This window comes from Bufo gargarizans, chromosome 8, assembly GCF_014858855.1.
Source record: "Bufo gargarizans isolate SCDJY-AF-19 chromosome 8, ASM1485885v1, whole genome shotgun sequence".
In the NCBI taxonomy this organism is placed as follows: Eukaryota; Metazoa; Chordata; class Amphibia; order Anura; family Bufonidae; genus Bufo; species Bufo gargarizans.
The window spans coordinates 10,314,193-10,330,387 of record NC_058087.1 but is presented as its reverse complement, the minus strand read 5'-3'; the positions used below and the strand labels follow the sequence as shown (position 1 = coordinate 10,330,387).

Below are 16,195 nucleotides of genomic sequence, written 5' to 3'. Positions count from 1 at the left end.
CTCTGAGGATCCATGACTGGAGGGATCTGAAGTGGGACTGGCTCCATGGGACGGACGTGATGCAGGACGAGAGAAGACCCAGGAGGCTCATAGCCTCTCTTATAGGACAGGACCTCCTGTGCTGGAATCGTCGGACCTTTAATTGAAGGTTTCTGACCTTGTCTGGCGGAAGGAAGGTATGTTGTGTTCGGGAATCCAGGATAACACCCAGGAACTGGATAGTGCTGGAGGGCACCAGGTTTGATTTCTTCAAGTTCACCAACCAACCCAGATCCTGAACGAGAGACAGAAAGGTTTGTAGGTCTGTTCTGAGTTCTTTCTCTGAATTGCCAATTAGGAGGAAATCGTCCAGGTACGGTATGATCACCAGTCCTTTGTGTCTCAAGAAGGCCATCATCTCGACTACCAGCTTTGTAAACACTCTGGGTGCAGATGATATCCCAAAGGGAAGGGCCGTAAACTGGTAGTGACGGGTTACCCTCTTGTGGTCCTGGATGGCGAACCTCAAGAACCTTTGTGACTCTGGATGAATTGGGACGTGATAGTATGCGTCCTGAAGGTCTACTGAGCACATCAGGGCATTCCTCTTTATCAACGGAATCAGGGATTTCAGGGATTCCATCCTGAACTTTCGATAGATGACAAATTTGTTCAGGGCTTTCAGATTTATGATTGTACGGAAAGAGCCTTCTTTTTTCTCTACCAAAAACAGGTTTGAATAGAAACCTTGTTTTTGCTGTGTTGGCGGGACTTGTACTATTACGTCCGTTGCCAGAAGGCTTTGAATTCCTTCCAGAATCTTTCCGCGTACTTTGGGGGAATGTGGGTTGGTAACAATGAAGCGGTTTGGGGGAGATGAAGAGAGTTCGATCCGGTACCCGGATCTTATGATGTCCCGGACCCAAGGGTTCGGGGTAATGGACTCCCAAGGAGTCAGAAAATTCTTCAATCTCCCCCCCACTCTGACGTCATTGTTTATCCGAGGGTTTACTCTGGGAGGAGGAGGGGTTATTCCTACCCCTGCCCCCTTTGGGGTAACTCCAGCGTCCTGACTTCCCTTTACCCTTAAAGGGATTGTTCTGGCTAGTGGGGGCCCGAAAGGGATATTTCCTTTTGTAGGGTCTCTCTTCAGGGAATCCCTTTTTCTTGTCAGCCGCTTTCTCCAGGATACGGTCTAGGACAGGGCCAAAGACGTATTCCCCTGAGAACGGGATGGAGCAAAGCTTCATCTTTGATGTGTTGTCGCCCGACCAGCTTTTCATCCATAGGGCGCGACGGGCCGCATTGGAGAGTCCCGCGTCCTTTGCAGCGAATCTGACCGATTCCGCTGAGGCGTCAGCCATAAATGCTGTGGCGGATTTTAACAGGGGGAGGGATCTCAAGATCTCATCCCTAGGAGTATTATCTCTGATACGAGATTCCAGTTCCTCTAGCCACAGTTTCATGGATCTTGCAACTGAGGTAGCTGCGATGTTTGTTTTTAAGATAAGCATCGCTGCTTCCCATGATTTTTTTAAGAGGCTATCTGCCTTCCTGTCCATGGGATCACGCAGTTGAGAGGTGTCTTCAAAGGGCAAGGCAGTCTTTTTATTGACCTTTGCGACCTGAATATCGATTTTCGGTGTTTCACTGAAGATTTTAACTTCGTCCGTGTCAAACAACAGCCGGTTTTTAAAGGACCTGGACACCCCCAACCTCTTTTCTGGGTTGGACCACTCGTCCAGCACCATATCCCGTATGTTCTCATTGATTGGGAACACCCGGGTTTTTTTAACCCTGAGTCTCCCAAACATCTCATCCTGGACTGAGTGTGCTTTAGGGGCTTCTTCGACCCCCATAGTGGCCCGGACTGCCCTTAGCAGGTCTGGCATCTCGTCCAAGGAGAAGCAGAATCTTTGATCTGATTCTGAAGTCTCAAGATCAGAGGAGACCGCCTCGTCCTCCCGTGTTCTGGAGGACGAGGCCTCCTCCTCTATAATCTCTGGATCAGATAGGGAAGGGGAAGGGCCCCTATGTCTTTTTGAAGGGGGTGCATCCCTAGATAGAGGCATCTGGGATAAGGAGGTTTTAACTTCCTCATGGATCATGGACCTTAGATCTTTAAGGAAAGAAGGCTGTTCCTCGGCGATCACATTAGATATGCAGTCCTTACAAAGCTTTTTACGGTAGTCGTCCGGTAGCCGTTTGAGGCAGGACACACATTTGGACTGTTTTTTGATCTTTTTCTGAGCCTCCTTAGTGACCTGGGGAGAACAACCCTTATTAGCTATGGTAAGTACACATGCTAGCAGCAGGAGCCCCAAGCCAGAGATGTGGAGGAGGAGGAACAAGCAACCTGGTACAGTGTATAGACAAGTAACAGGGTAAAGGAAGAAGCGCTTCCCCACAGGGGACTTACTACAGGCGGCACAGAAGGGTCTCCAGGGGAGCGGGGTTCAGCCGACATGACTGCACGCTGGCTCCGATGTACGCCAGTACACTGAGACATTCGGCGCTGCTGCGCGCGAAAATTTGACTCGGAGACGCTTCTGAATGACGTCACTTCCCCCGGCACCCGGAAGTGACGACGGCCGTTATCCTGAAGCGCTTAGGCGCGCACCCGGCGATAGCCAAACAGGCCCGGCGGGAGATCGCGACCGGGAGCAGGCTCACATATAATAATGGAGCGAGGCCTCCCTCCTTCGCCCCTGCCCAGCGTTAGTACGAAGACCGCAGGAGGGCAGGGGGAACACCCGGTAGGTGTCAGGAAGTTCCGCTTTCATCTTCATCTCCCCGCAGGGAGACTCTCTCTGCCCCTGTCCTCTGTAGGGACAGGAAACACTGGTGCTGGTGGTGGGAGGGGGGGATTTAAACCCTCTCTCTGTTCCTGCCCCTACAGAGGTCAGGGGTCAATCTCCTTGTAGCCGTCGTGGTGATGAAGTGGAAAGAATGGTGACTTATCAGAAGATTCCTGACGACGGTTGTTCAAAGCAAACTCAGCAAGAGGGAGAAAAGAACACCAATCCTCCTGGTTCTCTGCCACAAAACAGCGCAAATATGTCTCCAGATTCTGATTGAGGCGCTCAGTCTGACCATTCGACTGCGGGTGAAAAGCAGAAGAGAAGGACAGCCGAACCCCCAGGCGAGAACAGAAAGCCTTCCAGAACCTGGACACAAACTGCGAGCCTCTATCGGAAACAATATCAGAGGGAATGCCATGCAATTTAACAATATGGTCGATAAAAGCTTGGGCCAACGTTTTAGCATTGGGTAAACCAGGGAAAGGAACGAAATGAGCCATCTTGCTAAAACGGTCCACGACCACCAGGATCACCGACTTCCCCGAGGAACGAGGAAGATCCGTGATAAAGTCCATGGACAGGTGTGTCCAAGGACGGGAAGGTATGGGTAACGGGAGAAGGGAACCTGAAGGTCGTGAACGAGGGACCTTAGCGCGAGCGCACGTCTCACAAGCAGCCACAAAACCCTCCACCGACTTACGAAGAGCTGGCCACCAAAATCTCCGAGCAATGAGATCAACCGTGGCTCTACTCCCGGGGTGACCAGCAAGAACCGTATCATGATGCTCCTTAAAGAGTTTGTGACGTAGCTCAGGAGGCACAAACAACTTCCCGGAAGGACAACGGGCAGGTGCCTCAGTCTGGGCAGCCTGGACCTCGGCCTCCAAATCGGAATAAAGAGCAGAAACAACTACCCCCTCCGCCAAAATGGGACCCGGGTCCTCGGAGTTTCCTCCTCCCGGAAAACAGCGAGAGAGAGCATCAGCCTTCACATTTTTGATCCCAGGGCGGAATGTAACGACAAAATTGAATCTGGAGAAGAACAGAGACCATCTGGCCTGTCTTGGATTCATACGCCTGGCCGACTCCAAGTATGCCAGATTCTTATGGTCGGTAAAAACGGTGACAGGGTGCCTGGCCCCCTCCAACCAATGACGCCATTCCTCGAAAGCCAACTTGATGGCCAACAACTCCCTATCTCCCACATCATAGTTTCTCTCTGCCGGGGAGAGTTTTTTAGAGAAAAAGGCACAGGGTCGCCATTTGGCAGGAGAAGGGCCCTGGGACAAAACTGCACCCACACCCACCTCGGAAGCATCCACCTCAACAATAAAAGGTAAGGAAACATCGGGATGCACCAAGATGGGAGCAGACGCAAAACTCTCTTTAATCTTAGAAAAGGCTGCAAGCGCCTCCTCCGACCAAGAGGAAAAATCCGCCCCCTTTTTTGTCATGTCAGTAAGGGGTTTGACAACAGAGGAATAATTCAAAATGAACTTTCTGTAGTAGTTAGCAAAACCCAGAAAGCGCATCAATGCCTTCTGATTCTCAGGAAGCTCCCACTCAAGTACAGCACGGACCTTCTCAGGATCCATGCGAAAACCAGAAGCAGAGAGGAGAAAACCCAGAAATTGAATCTCCGATACCATAAAAAGACATTTCTCCAGCTTGGCATACAGTTTATTCTCCCGCAGTATCTGCAGAACCTGAAAAAGATGATCCTGATGGGTCTGAACATCAGGGGAAAAAATCAAAATATCGTCAAGATACACCAAAACAAATTTCCCCATTAAGTGGTAGAAAATACTATTAACAAAATGCTGAAAGACGGCCGGAGCATTCATCAGGCCGAAAGGCATAACGAGATTCTCGAAATGTCCGTTAGGGGTATTAAAAGCCGTTTTCCATTCATCCCCCTCTCTGACCCTGACCAGGTTGTACGCGCCTCTCAAATCCAATTTGGAAAACACCTTGGCTCCAACAATTTGGTTGAAGAGGTCCGGGATCAGAGGAAGGGGATAGGGATCGCGAATCGTGATACGGTTCAGCTCCCTAAAATCTAAGCAAGGTCTCAGAGAGCCATCTTTTTTTTTAACAAAAAAAAAACCCGCGGCAACAGGTGACTTTGAGGGACGAATATGCCCCTTATCGAGACTCTCGGAGATATAGGTTCGCATTGCGATTCTTTCCGGTTGTGAGAGATTGTAGAGGCGTGCTTTTGGCAGCTTGGCGCCGGGAATGAGGTTAATGGGACAGTCAAACTCCCGGTGAGGAGGTAGCTCCTGAACACCGCTCTCGGAAAACACGTCCGAGAAATCAGAGAGAAATGATGGCACAGTTTTAGTAGACACCTCTGCAAAAGTCGCTGTGAGACAATTCTCTCTACAAAAGTCACTCCACTCATTTATTTGCCTTCCTTGCCAATCAATAGTGGGGTTATGTCTCGTGAGCCAGGGTAACCCCAAAACTAGAGGAGAAGGCAATCCGTTAAGGACAAAACAAGATATCTCCTCCACATGAGTGTCACCTACAGCTAGCCGGATATTGTGAACAATGCCTTTCAGAGATCTCTGCGAGAGTGGAGCAGAGTCAATGGCAAAAACAGGTATATCCTTTTCCAATGTGCAAACCTGAAAACCATGCATGGCTACAAATTGAGTGTCAATAAGATTGACGGCCGCTCCACTATCGACAAAAATCTCACAAGAAATGACTTTGCTCTCTAGCGCCACCCTGGCAGACAGGAGAAAAAGGGAACTGCAGGTCAGAGGAAAAGCATCAATTCCTACATCAAGTTTGCCCAAAGTAGCAGATGAAGTAGAACTTGGTGATTCGCCTTTTGAGGTTTTTCTCTTCTTATCACTCTTAGTACAGTTCAGGAATCTCCTAGACGGACAAACATTTGCCAAATGACCTATGCCCCCACAACAAAAACACACCATATTCTGAGGACTAAATCCTCTTTTATCAGGGGCAAGTCGGCCTAGCTGCATGGGCTCCTCCTCAGAGGGGAGCGAGACAGGATGAGGCCCCTGCACACTGAATGAGTCCGCACCATTGCCCCAAGACTGACAATGGCTGGACAGAGAGGTCTTGTTTCTTTCTCTTAGACGTCTGTCAAGGCGTACCGCCAATGACATGGCAGACTCTAAGGACGTTGGTCTCTCATGGAAAGCAAACGCATCTTTCAATCTCTCTGAGAGACCATGACAGAACTGACTCCGGAGTGCAGCATCATTCCAACCTGAATCAGCTGCCCATCTCCGAAATTCAGAACAATAAAGCTCCGCAGACAGTTTGTTCTGGCATAAAGCACGTAAGTTCGATTCGGCCAGAGCAACACGATCCGGGTCATCATATATTTGCCCCAGGGCCACAAAAAATCTTTCCACGGATCGAAGGGAGGGATCCCCTGATGGCAGCGAAAAAGCCCAAGTCTGAGCATTGCCCCTGAGCAGGGAGATGACAATCCTCACCCTCTGTTCCTCATTACCAGAGGAAAGGGGACACAAGCAAAAATGGAGTTTGCATGCCTCTCTGAAGCGAACAAAATTCTCACTGCCCCCGGAGAACGTCTCCGGAAGTGAGACCTGTGGTTCGCAACAGACTCCATGAGCCGGAGCAGAGCCTAATGCTTGTAACTGAGTCATAGATTGACGGAGATCCGCTACTTCCAAAGAAAGACCCTGCATGCAGTCAACCAGGCCAGAAAGCGGATCCATGTCAAAAAAGGACGGTTTTGGTGGATTATAATGTCACGGCTGTTTGAGGGTAACAAGAGCAAACACAGTGAAAAGAGCTACTGACCGGACCCAAACTAGGGAAGATAAGGGGTGACCCCTGTCAGACCCTCAAAGCTCTCCCTATGCTGCTAAAGCACATGCCTGGATCCAAATGGTGGAAGGAGGCATGCCCGCGTACCTCAGACTGATGGCCACTGTAACCCCTACAATAGTGGAAGGGGCACGGCCACCGGTGCCCTACTCAGTATATGGAGGGAACCGTGGCCACCTCAGATCCAGTCAGAAAATAACCAGGTAAACAACAATATCTGCACACTTAGCTGAAGGAGATGCAGCCGCAGAGAAGACGGATCCAAGGACAGCTGGCAATATCCGGAGTGCTTGCTGCAGCAGAAACCAGGTCCAGTGAACTGATAGCTTACAAGTGAAGTTACTCAAGCCAGAGCTACAACTGAAATGAGAAATATAATCCACGCCCTGCAACAGGAGGAGGGGTGATTTAAAGGCAGGAAAATCAACCGCAGGAGAAACAGCTGAGAGTAAAGACCTCATCACAGGGGCGGAGAAACAGAACAGTGAAAACACCTCCAAGCTCTAAGTGACATCATCGCAGGGGTGGAGACACAGAGCTGTGAGAACTTCTCAAAGCTCTGGTAGTGACACGTGCGCACGATCAATGCCGCTCAGGGAAATATGGCCCGCTCACGGACCGTATGTCTCGGAGGGCATACGGTCGTGTGCATGAGTCCTTATACTGATGAATCAGTTCCTGGTGTTTATTCCCAGGGATCAAAAGGCTTAAAGGGGTTCAGAGCTGAACCCGGACATATCCCCTTCTTCACCCAGGCAGCCCCTATAAAGCTGTATTGCGCAGGGCAAGGGCTGTTTGTTTATATTTTTTACACTGATAGGCGGGGGCTTCTACCTAGCAGTGTATTCAGTGATGTCACCAGCCCTAGCCGTTCTCTACAGCCCATTAGTGTCGGTGATGTCACCGGGCTCACTGCTGGGCAGAAGCCTCCACCTAGCTTTACCCATGGAGAGCTCGGTACGTCACCGGATCTCCAGAAAAAGCCTTTGCCCTGCACGATCCAGCGATCCTTGTCAGGGGGGCTGCCTAGGTTAAAATATAAGTATGTCTGGGTTCAGCTCTGAACCAGGACAACCCCTTTAATTGTTTTTTATTATTTCCATCACGAAGTGTAAATTCACCTTTCTGGTCTTTTCACAAAACCGTATTTTTTGTCTGCGTGCACGTTGACTTGCACGCCACTTGCACCATTGTTTTTCAGCATGGACCCTCAGTTTGAGAACCTCAGGGAAGTTCTTATCTTGGTCCGTGCCTCACGAAAAAGTAAGGATGGTAAAATATATCAAATATGTAGGTCAAATTGTAGAAAAAAGATGCGACGTTTATCAAAACTGGCGTAAACAAAAACTGGCTTAGTTGCCCCTAGGAACCAATCAGATGGATCCTTTCATTTTCCAAAGGAGCTCTGATAAATGAAAGGTGGAATCTGATTGGTGGCTAGGGGCAACTAAGCCAGTTCTTCTTTACACCAGCCTTGATTAATCTCCCCCATGGATCACACAAACAGGTAATGTAAATTTATTGCTTCTGAGTATCATTTATAAACATGTACAAGACGCACTTAATGCACATTTTCGCCAAAATACACAGGCCCACTCACCACGTCAAGGTGGCCTCTTTTGAGTGGGTCCCTACTCTAATCGGCAACATCGGGACCACTGCTGCTGCAACTCAGCATCTGCAGGTGGTAATACCCAGTGGTACCTGGGAGGAGACCACCTTGACGTGGTGAGTGGGCCTGTCCATTTTGATCAAAACGTATATTAAAGGGGGAAAAAAATATTCTACACTTTTTAAACCAGCGCCTGTTTCTGAATACTTTTGTAATTGCATTTAATAAAAAAGTTTGCATAGCTACTGAGTTATTCAATCAAATTTATCTGTATAGCGCCACCTAGTGTTTGTTCTTTTCCTTTGATTTTTTTTGTCCACCTCACTCAGCTGATCCAACACGCTCAGTTTAAATCTTCAACTGCCGCCAGCCATATGTTCTGTTAGAAGCGGTGGAAGTTACAGGGAGAGAGAGCTGAAGCAGAAAGGACACGTCCCCGAGCTGCCAGACTGAAGATAAATCTAGCAGAGCAATTGGAGCAATGAATGTGGAGATCTCTGGATCCATGTGAGGTACAGGGCCGGTTCTAGCTTTGTTAGGAAGAGATTGTCATGTGCTGTATGATGTCTCATTTCTCATGGCATAACCTCTTCAGGTGCCTGGTGTACATGTATATAAATTATGATGAGAAGCAGTACATCACTGCATGGCATGTGGGTGTGCCGTCCAGATTTAACAGAACTGGTGCCAAGGAATACTGACTTACTTACCCCCAGCAACCAATCAGATTGATCATTTTACTTTCCAAAGGAGCTCTGAAAAATATAGGGTGGAATCTGGTTGCTATGGGCAACTAGGCCTGTTTCTGTTTGCACCAGTTTTGATTAATCCCCCCCCCCCCATGTCTTTTTTTCCTCTACAGTTTGACATATCAACTATTTATTACTATAATTATTAAATTAGTATATATAGATATATAGGGATAGATAGATATTTTTGTAATGCTTTTAATATCATTACTATTAGTAATATATGAAATAATATGTTACTTAATAAATATTAGTAATATAATAAATAAATATATATATATATATATATATGACAGTATATATATATGTGTGTGTATATATGTATATATATATATATATTTATATATACAAAACTTTTTTATTACATGCAATTACAAAATATATATATATATAAATATATATATATATATATATATATATATATATATATATATATAATGTTATTTGCAGCTTGTGGCACAGTGCCAGGAAAATGAATGTCTCCAGTCCGGGTGACCTCTGGGAGGGCTCAGGCGGTGGGGATGGGAAGAGAGGGACACTTTCTATTATTACAGGGGAGCAGCTGGGATACCAAAATAGGATGTGCCATTCCCTCCCCTTTGCATAGCAACTCTCCACAATCCCAGATCCCCGTGTGCAGCTCATGCCAAAGATGGTCAATGAGGAGGCGCTGCATCCAGTGGCATCAAGCCTGGGAAACACTGCAAGCGCCAAAGCAGCTGACAAGCCATTAACACTTCGCAGCCCACGCTGACAGCTCTGCAGGTAAACAAAGAGAAGGCATGTGAACCAATACGACGTGATAAAGCTCGGGGGGGGGGGGGTCTGCGCACAAATGCAGGATGCACCCATGTGCATGTGAGCTGAACCCATTGACAGAGAGGAGACAAGCCAGAGACAAAGAGGTAACCATCAGGAGCATAGAAGTGAATGGGGTCTTGCAGCGGACTATACATAGGAAGTGCATCCCCAGCCTGTGATCTGCAGGGGCCATCGCTAGGGCATCTATTAGCTCTTGGCACATATGCTCTGTAGATAGGAAGTTGCACAGCGGATATATTATTGCTTGCATTTGCATGCTTGTGGCTGTGTGCCCTGGTGTAAGTGCACGAGGGAAGTGACTTTATCCTAAGGCTGACAGCTAATCCTCGGGGGGGATAAGAGGAGGCATTGATGGTAATAGCTTTGCAGTCGAGTCTTGGCTTTATTTACAGTAACACAACCGCAGGAGGCTCCCCACACAATAGCATTTCATTGTGGTTAATATTACGATGACGTGCAGCGATCTGTGGGGGTGGGGGGGCATTATTTTGGGAAGCTGGGGTATAGTCAGGTGAATAGAAAATGCTCCACGAGGCCGAATCTGATTGTTCTGTAGGCTGCAAAACAAGTGATCGAGTGACCTGCGGTAATGTATCCAGAATATACCGTATCGTATGTGTCTTTGTACTCTAGAATAGAGCATTGCCACTGTGTAGCCCAGTAATGTATACGTCGTTCCTTTGCTTTGGTTTTAGGTATCTTCACAGTCAGGGGTTGTGTGCTCTGCTATTGATTTTCCAGTCCACAGATGACAAGTATTAATCTTATTATGTCTTTTCTTCTTCTGATCCTTTCTTGTCTTATTTTTATACAGCCATGTCACAAAAGGAGCTGGAAGATTACTGTCTTTTATACAGTGACCCGACCCACCATGTCGATTTCCTTGACTCCTTCAGGACATTTTATAAAGAAGGTCTCTTCACCGATGTCACGTTGATGAGCTCCTCCGGTAAGATTTTTCAGTGCCATAAGGCTGCTTTGGCTGCCTGTAGCCACTACTTCAAGGTGATGTTCACAGCGGACATGAAGGAAAAGTCCAACAGTCAGATCAAGTTGTCTGGCATCGATCACTCCATCCTCGAAGCTCTACTGAATTATACTTATACTGCACAGATTAAGATAACAACTAAAAACGTCCAATGTCTTCTGCAAGCGGCTGACCAGCTCCACTTCGTAACGGTCAAAGAGGCTTGTGAACAGTTCCTGGTGAGACATCTGGATGTTGACAACTGCTTGGGAATGCATTCTTTTGCCGAATTTCATGTGTGTCCGGCTCTGGAAAAGGAATCTAGAAGAATCATTGTATCTAGGTTTCAAGAAGTTTGGACACAAGATGAGTTTGTGGACATTGGTGTTGAGAAGCTGCTGTATATCTTCTCTCAGAAGAACCTCAATGTGTGGACGGTGGAGGCTCTTCTGCAACCTCTGGTTAGGTGGATTGCACACGATTCCAGGAATCGCCTAGAACATATTTACAAACTGTTGAGATGTATTAAAGTTGACGTAGATGAAAATTATCTCAGGAACTCTTTGGAGCTGCATAAGAAGCACTTACTCAAAGAAAATCAGATACACTCTTTACTCTGCTACGCTTTACGGACTAAATCACAAGAAGTGCCCAAAAGATCAACAGCCAACATGTTTATAGTTGGGGGCTACTACTGGCATCCCTTATCTGAAGTGCACATCTGGGATCCTGAGCGCAACCACTGGGTTCAGGGAGCAGACATGCCTGATCATACCAGAGAGAGCTACAGTGCCACCAGTTTAGGACCTCACATCTACATCACCGGTGGCTACAGGACAGATAACATAGAGGCGCTGAGCACGGTGTGGATTTATAACACAGAGACAGATGAGTGGGCAGAGGGGTGTCCGATGCTTCACGCAAGGTACTATCACTGCTCCGTCACACTGGGTGGCTGCGTTTACGCTTTAGGTGGTTACAGGAAAGGAGCTCCTGCCCAAGAAGCAGAATTGTATGATCCACTAAAAAAGGCCTGGTTTCCCATTGCAAACATGGTAAAAGGTAGGTAGGTTTTGCATACTGTATAACATCCACGTAAGGGTACTTTCACACTTGCGTTGTTTGATTCCAGCAGGCAGTTCCGTTGCCTGAACTGACTGCCTGATCAGGCAAACTGTATGCAAACGGATGTCATTTTTTCTGACCGGTCAGGCTTTTTTCAGACTGATCAGGATCCTGATCAGTCAGAAAAATGCATTGCAATACCGGACATGACCGGCCACCGCTCCCATTCACTTCTATGGGCCCCACGGAAATAGCCGAGCTAGAAATAGCCATCCATTTTCGGCGGCCCCAAAGGAAATGAATGGAGGGTGGCTGCGCATGCGCAGTGCGCCCTCCAACGCTTTCGGCGCTCTGTTCTCGATATCGGTGCGGGTCCCAGGGGTGGAACCCACACCTATAAAACAATGGGGGCATATCTTAGCGAAATGCCCCCATTGTCTGTGATGAGACAACCCCTTTATAAAATCTCATCCACCTGCTGCTAAAAATAAAAAATAAATCTGCAGCATAAATTGACCTGCATGGGGATTTTAAATCTGCACCATGTCAATTTATACTGCGGATATCCACAGTGGATTTCACCTTTTGCAATGCATGCGGTGGAATCCGTGGTCAAATCAGTGCAAATTCGAACCATACCCTAGGGCAGTGATGGCTAACCTCCGGCACTCCAGCTGTGGTGAAACTACGACTCCCAGCATGCTCCATTCATTTCTATGGAGTTCTGAGAACAGCCAAGCAAGTGTACATCATGGGAGTTGTAGTTTTACAACAACTGGAGTGCCGGAGGTTAGCCATCACGGCTCTAGGGATAACTTCACAGCACATTTGGGCAGTACACCAGAGGTGTATATTTGAATAAGCATATAGTTGCCGCTCAGGGACAGGTCACCACTGAGGCCGGTGGGTGGCTGCAGTGGTCCACTTGACCATGTGGGACTTCACATTTGCAGTCCATTATAGGGACTGTGAAAAAAAAAAAAGGAAGGGAAACTCAGTTTTTTTTTATCTTCTTTCAGTTTCCTGACCGTCTGTAAATTTTTTGGGGGTCTGACAACCCCTTTATATCTGCACAATGAAAACCTATAGGTGCACTTTGTGCCTTTTGATATACGGACCTATACGACTGGTATGAGAGGGCCCTGCGCAAAAAAAGTACAGCTATGCTGCCGATAGTGAGCTGCTCCTTTCTAGCAAAAATTGGCTGACTAATTTAAAATCACTTTTACATTTTTAGTTTTTTTGCAAAGTTATAATTTACCTGCTGTTGTACATTTCAAGAAAAGCTGAAGTTGGTTCTTTCTCACACAAGAGTCCGAGGCCTCTGATTTCGGCTGTGGGTTTGGTTTTGATTATAATTTTTTAGCAACTATCATTTTATTAATTTTTTTAAATGGTGCAGATTTATACGGATTGATAGGTATTAAACCACAATGTTTATACTTCTCGTGATGTGTACTGGTTGAAGGCAATCACCCATCTGCTTATAGTTGACGTAATTCTTCCCATAGGTGTGGGAAACGCGACCGCCTGTGTGCTGCGTGATGTCATCTATGTCAGCGGAGGTCACTATGGGTACAGAGGAAGCTGCACGTACGATAAAATTCAGAGCTTTCAGGCGGACCTAAATGAATGGAGCGTCTTATCTGTGTGTCCACATCCAGGTAGGGGCGATATTTTACTGCTAGGACTGCGTCATAGTAAGTTACACGGAGAAGCTCTTCACTTCACACAGCCGTATAAATAAATGATGCTAGGCCTGCCACAAGGGGGAGCTCTTTGCATACATAGTTACATAGCGCCCATTCAAGTTGATGACACCAATACTAACCCATATGCGCCATACTCCCCCCATAGTGACTGAGTCTAGGAGATCTCTTCCATTTTGGGAGACTCTTTGACAATTCAGGAGTATATGATTACTATGGCTCTGTATGTAGCACTAAAATCTGATATGCGATCTACCGTATGGAAATGTCTCCTTTTACCATGTCTGTCTTTCCTTCTTCAGAGTATGGACTGTGCTCCATTGCACTACAGAATAAGCTTTACCTGGTCGGAGGACAGACTACAACTACTGACTGCTATGATCTTGACAGCAATCAGTGGGTCGAGTTGGCGCCAACTATGGAGCGGAGGATGGAATGTGGCGCGATTGTCATGAATGGATTCATATACATCACTGGCGGCTACTCCTGGTCTAAAGGCACCTACCTGCAGAGCCTAGAGAAGTACAATCCTGAATCTGACAAATGGGAGCTGGTGGGAAATCTTCCTAGCCCTATGCGTTCCCATGGATGTGTCTGTGTATATAACGTATAGAAACACGCAATGAGTCTTGTATTTAATCATCCAATGTGAAGTCTAAGACGTCTGCTCAGGTCCATGGGGATTAAACGGGTCCCAAACTATTAGTCAACTGGCATTGGTCAAATACGTTGACTGGACTTAGTGATCTAGGTGCCCTGCTGCCAGTCTGGCATGTTGTGAACTCCCTCTAGAAGGGATTGTCCCAGAATTTGATATTGATGACCTATCCTGGCCGATCAGCTGGTCGAAGAGGCCACAGTTCTCTGGTGAGCGCTGCGGCCTCCTCACAGCTTACTGAGCACAGCGCCTGTACATTGTATAGTGGTTGTATTTGGTATTGCAGCTCAGGTCCATTCACAGGAATAGAACTGAACCGCCAAGGCCATGTGACAGAAGAACCCAGGATTGGACTGGCCCATCCGAGTACCAGGTGGGCCCAAGCTCTGACAATATTCGACCCCTAGTAAAACAAGGCCTTTAAAAGGGCTCTGTAGTTTGTTTAAACTGATGATCTATCCTCTGGATAGATCATCAGCATCTGATCGGCGGGGGTCCGACACCCGGGACCCCGGCAGATCAGCTGTTTGAGAAGGCAGCGGCACTCCAGTAGCGCCGCGGCCTTCTCGCTGTTTACCGCTGGCCCAGTGACGTCACGACTAGTATCAACTGGCCTGGGCAGGGCTAAGCTCTGTTCACTTAATTGGAGCTTAGTGACGCCCATGCCAGTTGATACAAGTAGTGACGTCACTGGGCCAGCGGTAAACAGTAAGAAGGCCGCTGCGCTCTTAAAGCGCCACTGCCTTCTCAAACAGCTGATCGGCGGGGATCCCGGGTGTCGGACCCCCGCTGATCAGAAGCTGATGCTCTATCCAGAGGATAGATCATCAGTTTAAACAAACTGCAGAACCCCTTTAAGGTCTTATATACACAGAGGGTAGGCCCTCAGAATCATTTCCTCTGGTGGGCCAAAGGGACTTCAATCCGACGCTGGATGAACTTGACATCACTGACCTAGGAAGAGGTTGCAGTGCTCAGTGACCTCTTCAAACAGCTGATCGGTGGGAGTCCCGAGAGTCTGACCCCCAACAATCAGATGTTGGTGACTTATGCTGGGGATAGGCCATCAGTATCAATATCTCAGACAACCCCATTCAAGCGGTTTCCCGTTTTTAATGAATCATTGTATAATGAAAGGTTATGCATCTTCCGTATATAGTTTGTGTCTCAATTCCTCACCTTATTCGAGATCTCTCCTCCCTGTCAGTGAAGAGCCCTGACTGACACAAGTGCATGTCATATTCTAGGAAACCTCTTTGACACCGCCATGCCACTGTGTGAGCAAGACTATGTCAGGGCTAATTTTCAGTTTCTATTCACAAAAAGCAAGCAAAGGTCTAGGAAACGGCAAGGAATTGAAACACAATGTACGTTACAAAGCTGCATAATGTTTCATCATATGATGGTTAACAAGTGTTCCCTACTTAGATGTCTATGGGAAAAGCCACCGGACATGCCATAAAGTCCCCTGACCCCTCTGGTGACATGGCCCTTTCTATAGACCACACGCGCAGTTCTCTCCATTCACTTTTGTAGCAGTTCCCAAAACAAGAGTTCCCCCTCATTCTGGAGATAGATGCAGGTCCTAGAGTTGGTACCGACTTCCGTCAGACATTTATGGCATATTCTGTGGACATGCCATAAATGTCCAAAATGTGAATACCGCTTTATGGGTCATTGAACATGTACAGTTTGTCTTTAAAAAATGCCACATTTTTTAGCAAAAACTCAGCGGCCAGAAGTTACAAGCTGATTAAATTAAAATACATCCTAAAAACACTGGATATTTTTTTCCCCTTTCCCATAGAATTATAAAACACAAGTAAAACAGTGGCCCAGATAAATTTAGACCGGCTGTCTAGACCTGACCCATATTTATGACAGGGTCTCAGGCTGAGGCCTCTTGCCCACGACCGTATGCCCTCCGAGACTATACGGTCCGTGAGCGGGCCATATGTCCAGGAGCGGCATTGATCGTGCGCATGGGAGCACACAGCAT

General features: G+C 47.3%; 1 protein-coding gene across 4 annotated transcripts; it reads left to right on the top strand.

The window, feature by feature from the left end:
* Window positions 1–9,671: 9,671 nt before the first annotated feature.
* KLHL23 (kelch like family member 23) lies at window positions 9,672–14,591 on the top strand. 4 transcript variants are annotated; one of them, XM_044304783.1, is made up of 4 exons: window positions 9,672–9,740; window positions 10,612–11,826; window positions 13,341–13,493; window positions 13,841–14,591. In XM_044304783.1, exons 2-4 carry the CDS (start codon window positions 10,614–10,616, stop codon window positions 14,149–14,151), a joined length of 1,677 nt encoding a protein of 558 aa, XP_044160718.1. In that variant the 5' UTR covers window positions 9,672–9,740; window positions 10,612–10,613; the 3' UTR covers window positions 14,152–14,591. The 4 variants fall into 4 exon arrangements, with proteins under 4 accessions (XP_044160718.1, XP_044160716.1, XP_044160719.1 ...); XM_044304781.1 differs by having other exon boundaries at window positions 9,691–9,880; XM_044304784.1 differs by lacking the exon at window positions 9,672–9,740 and adding an exon at window positions 10,089–10,151.
* The last annotated feature ends 1,604 nt before the right edge of the window (window positions 14,592–16,195 follow it).

Coding starts and splice junctions, on each gene's coding strand:
- KLHL23 (XM_044304783.1), top strand. CDS start 10,614: ATGTCACAAAAGGAGCTGGAAGATTACTGTCTTTTATACAGTGACCCG. Junction 11,827..13,340: donor CATTGCAAACATGGTAAAAG/GTAGGTAGGTTT, acceptor TTCTTCCCATAG/GTGTGGGAAACGCGACCGCC. Junction 13,494..13,840: donor ATCTGTGTGTCCACATCCAG/GTAGGGGCGATA, acceptor TTCCTTCTTCAG/AGTATGGACTGTGCTCCATT.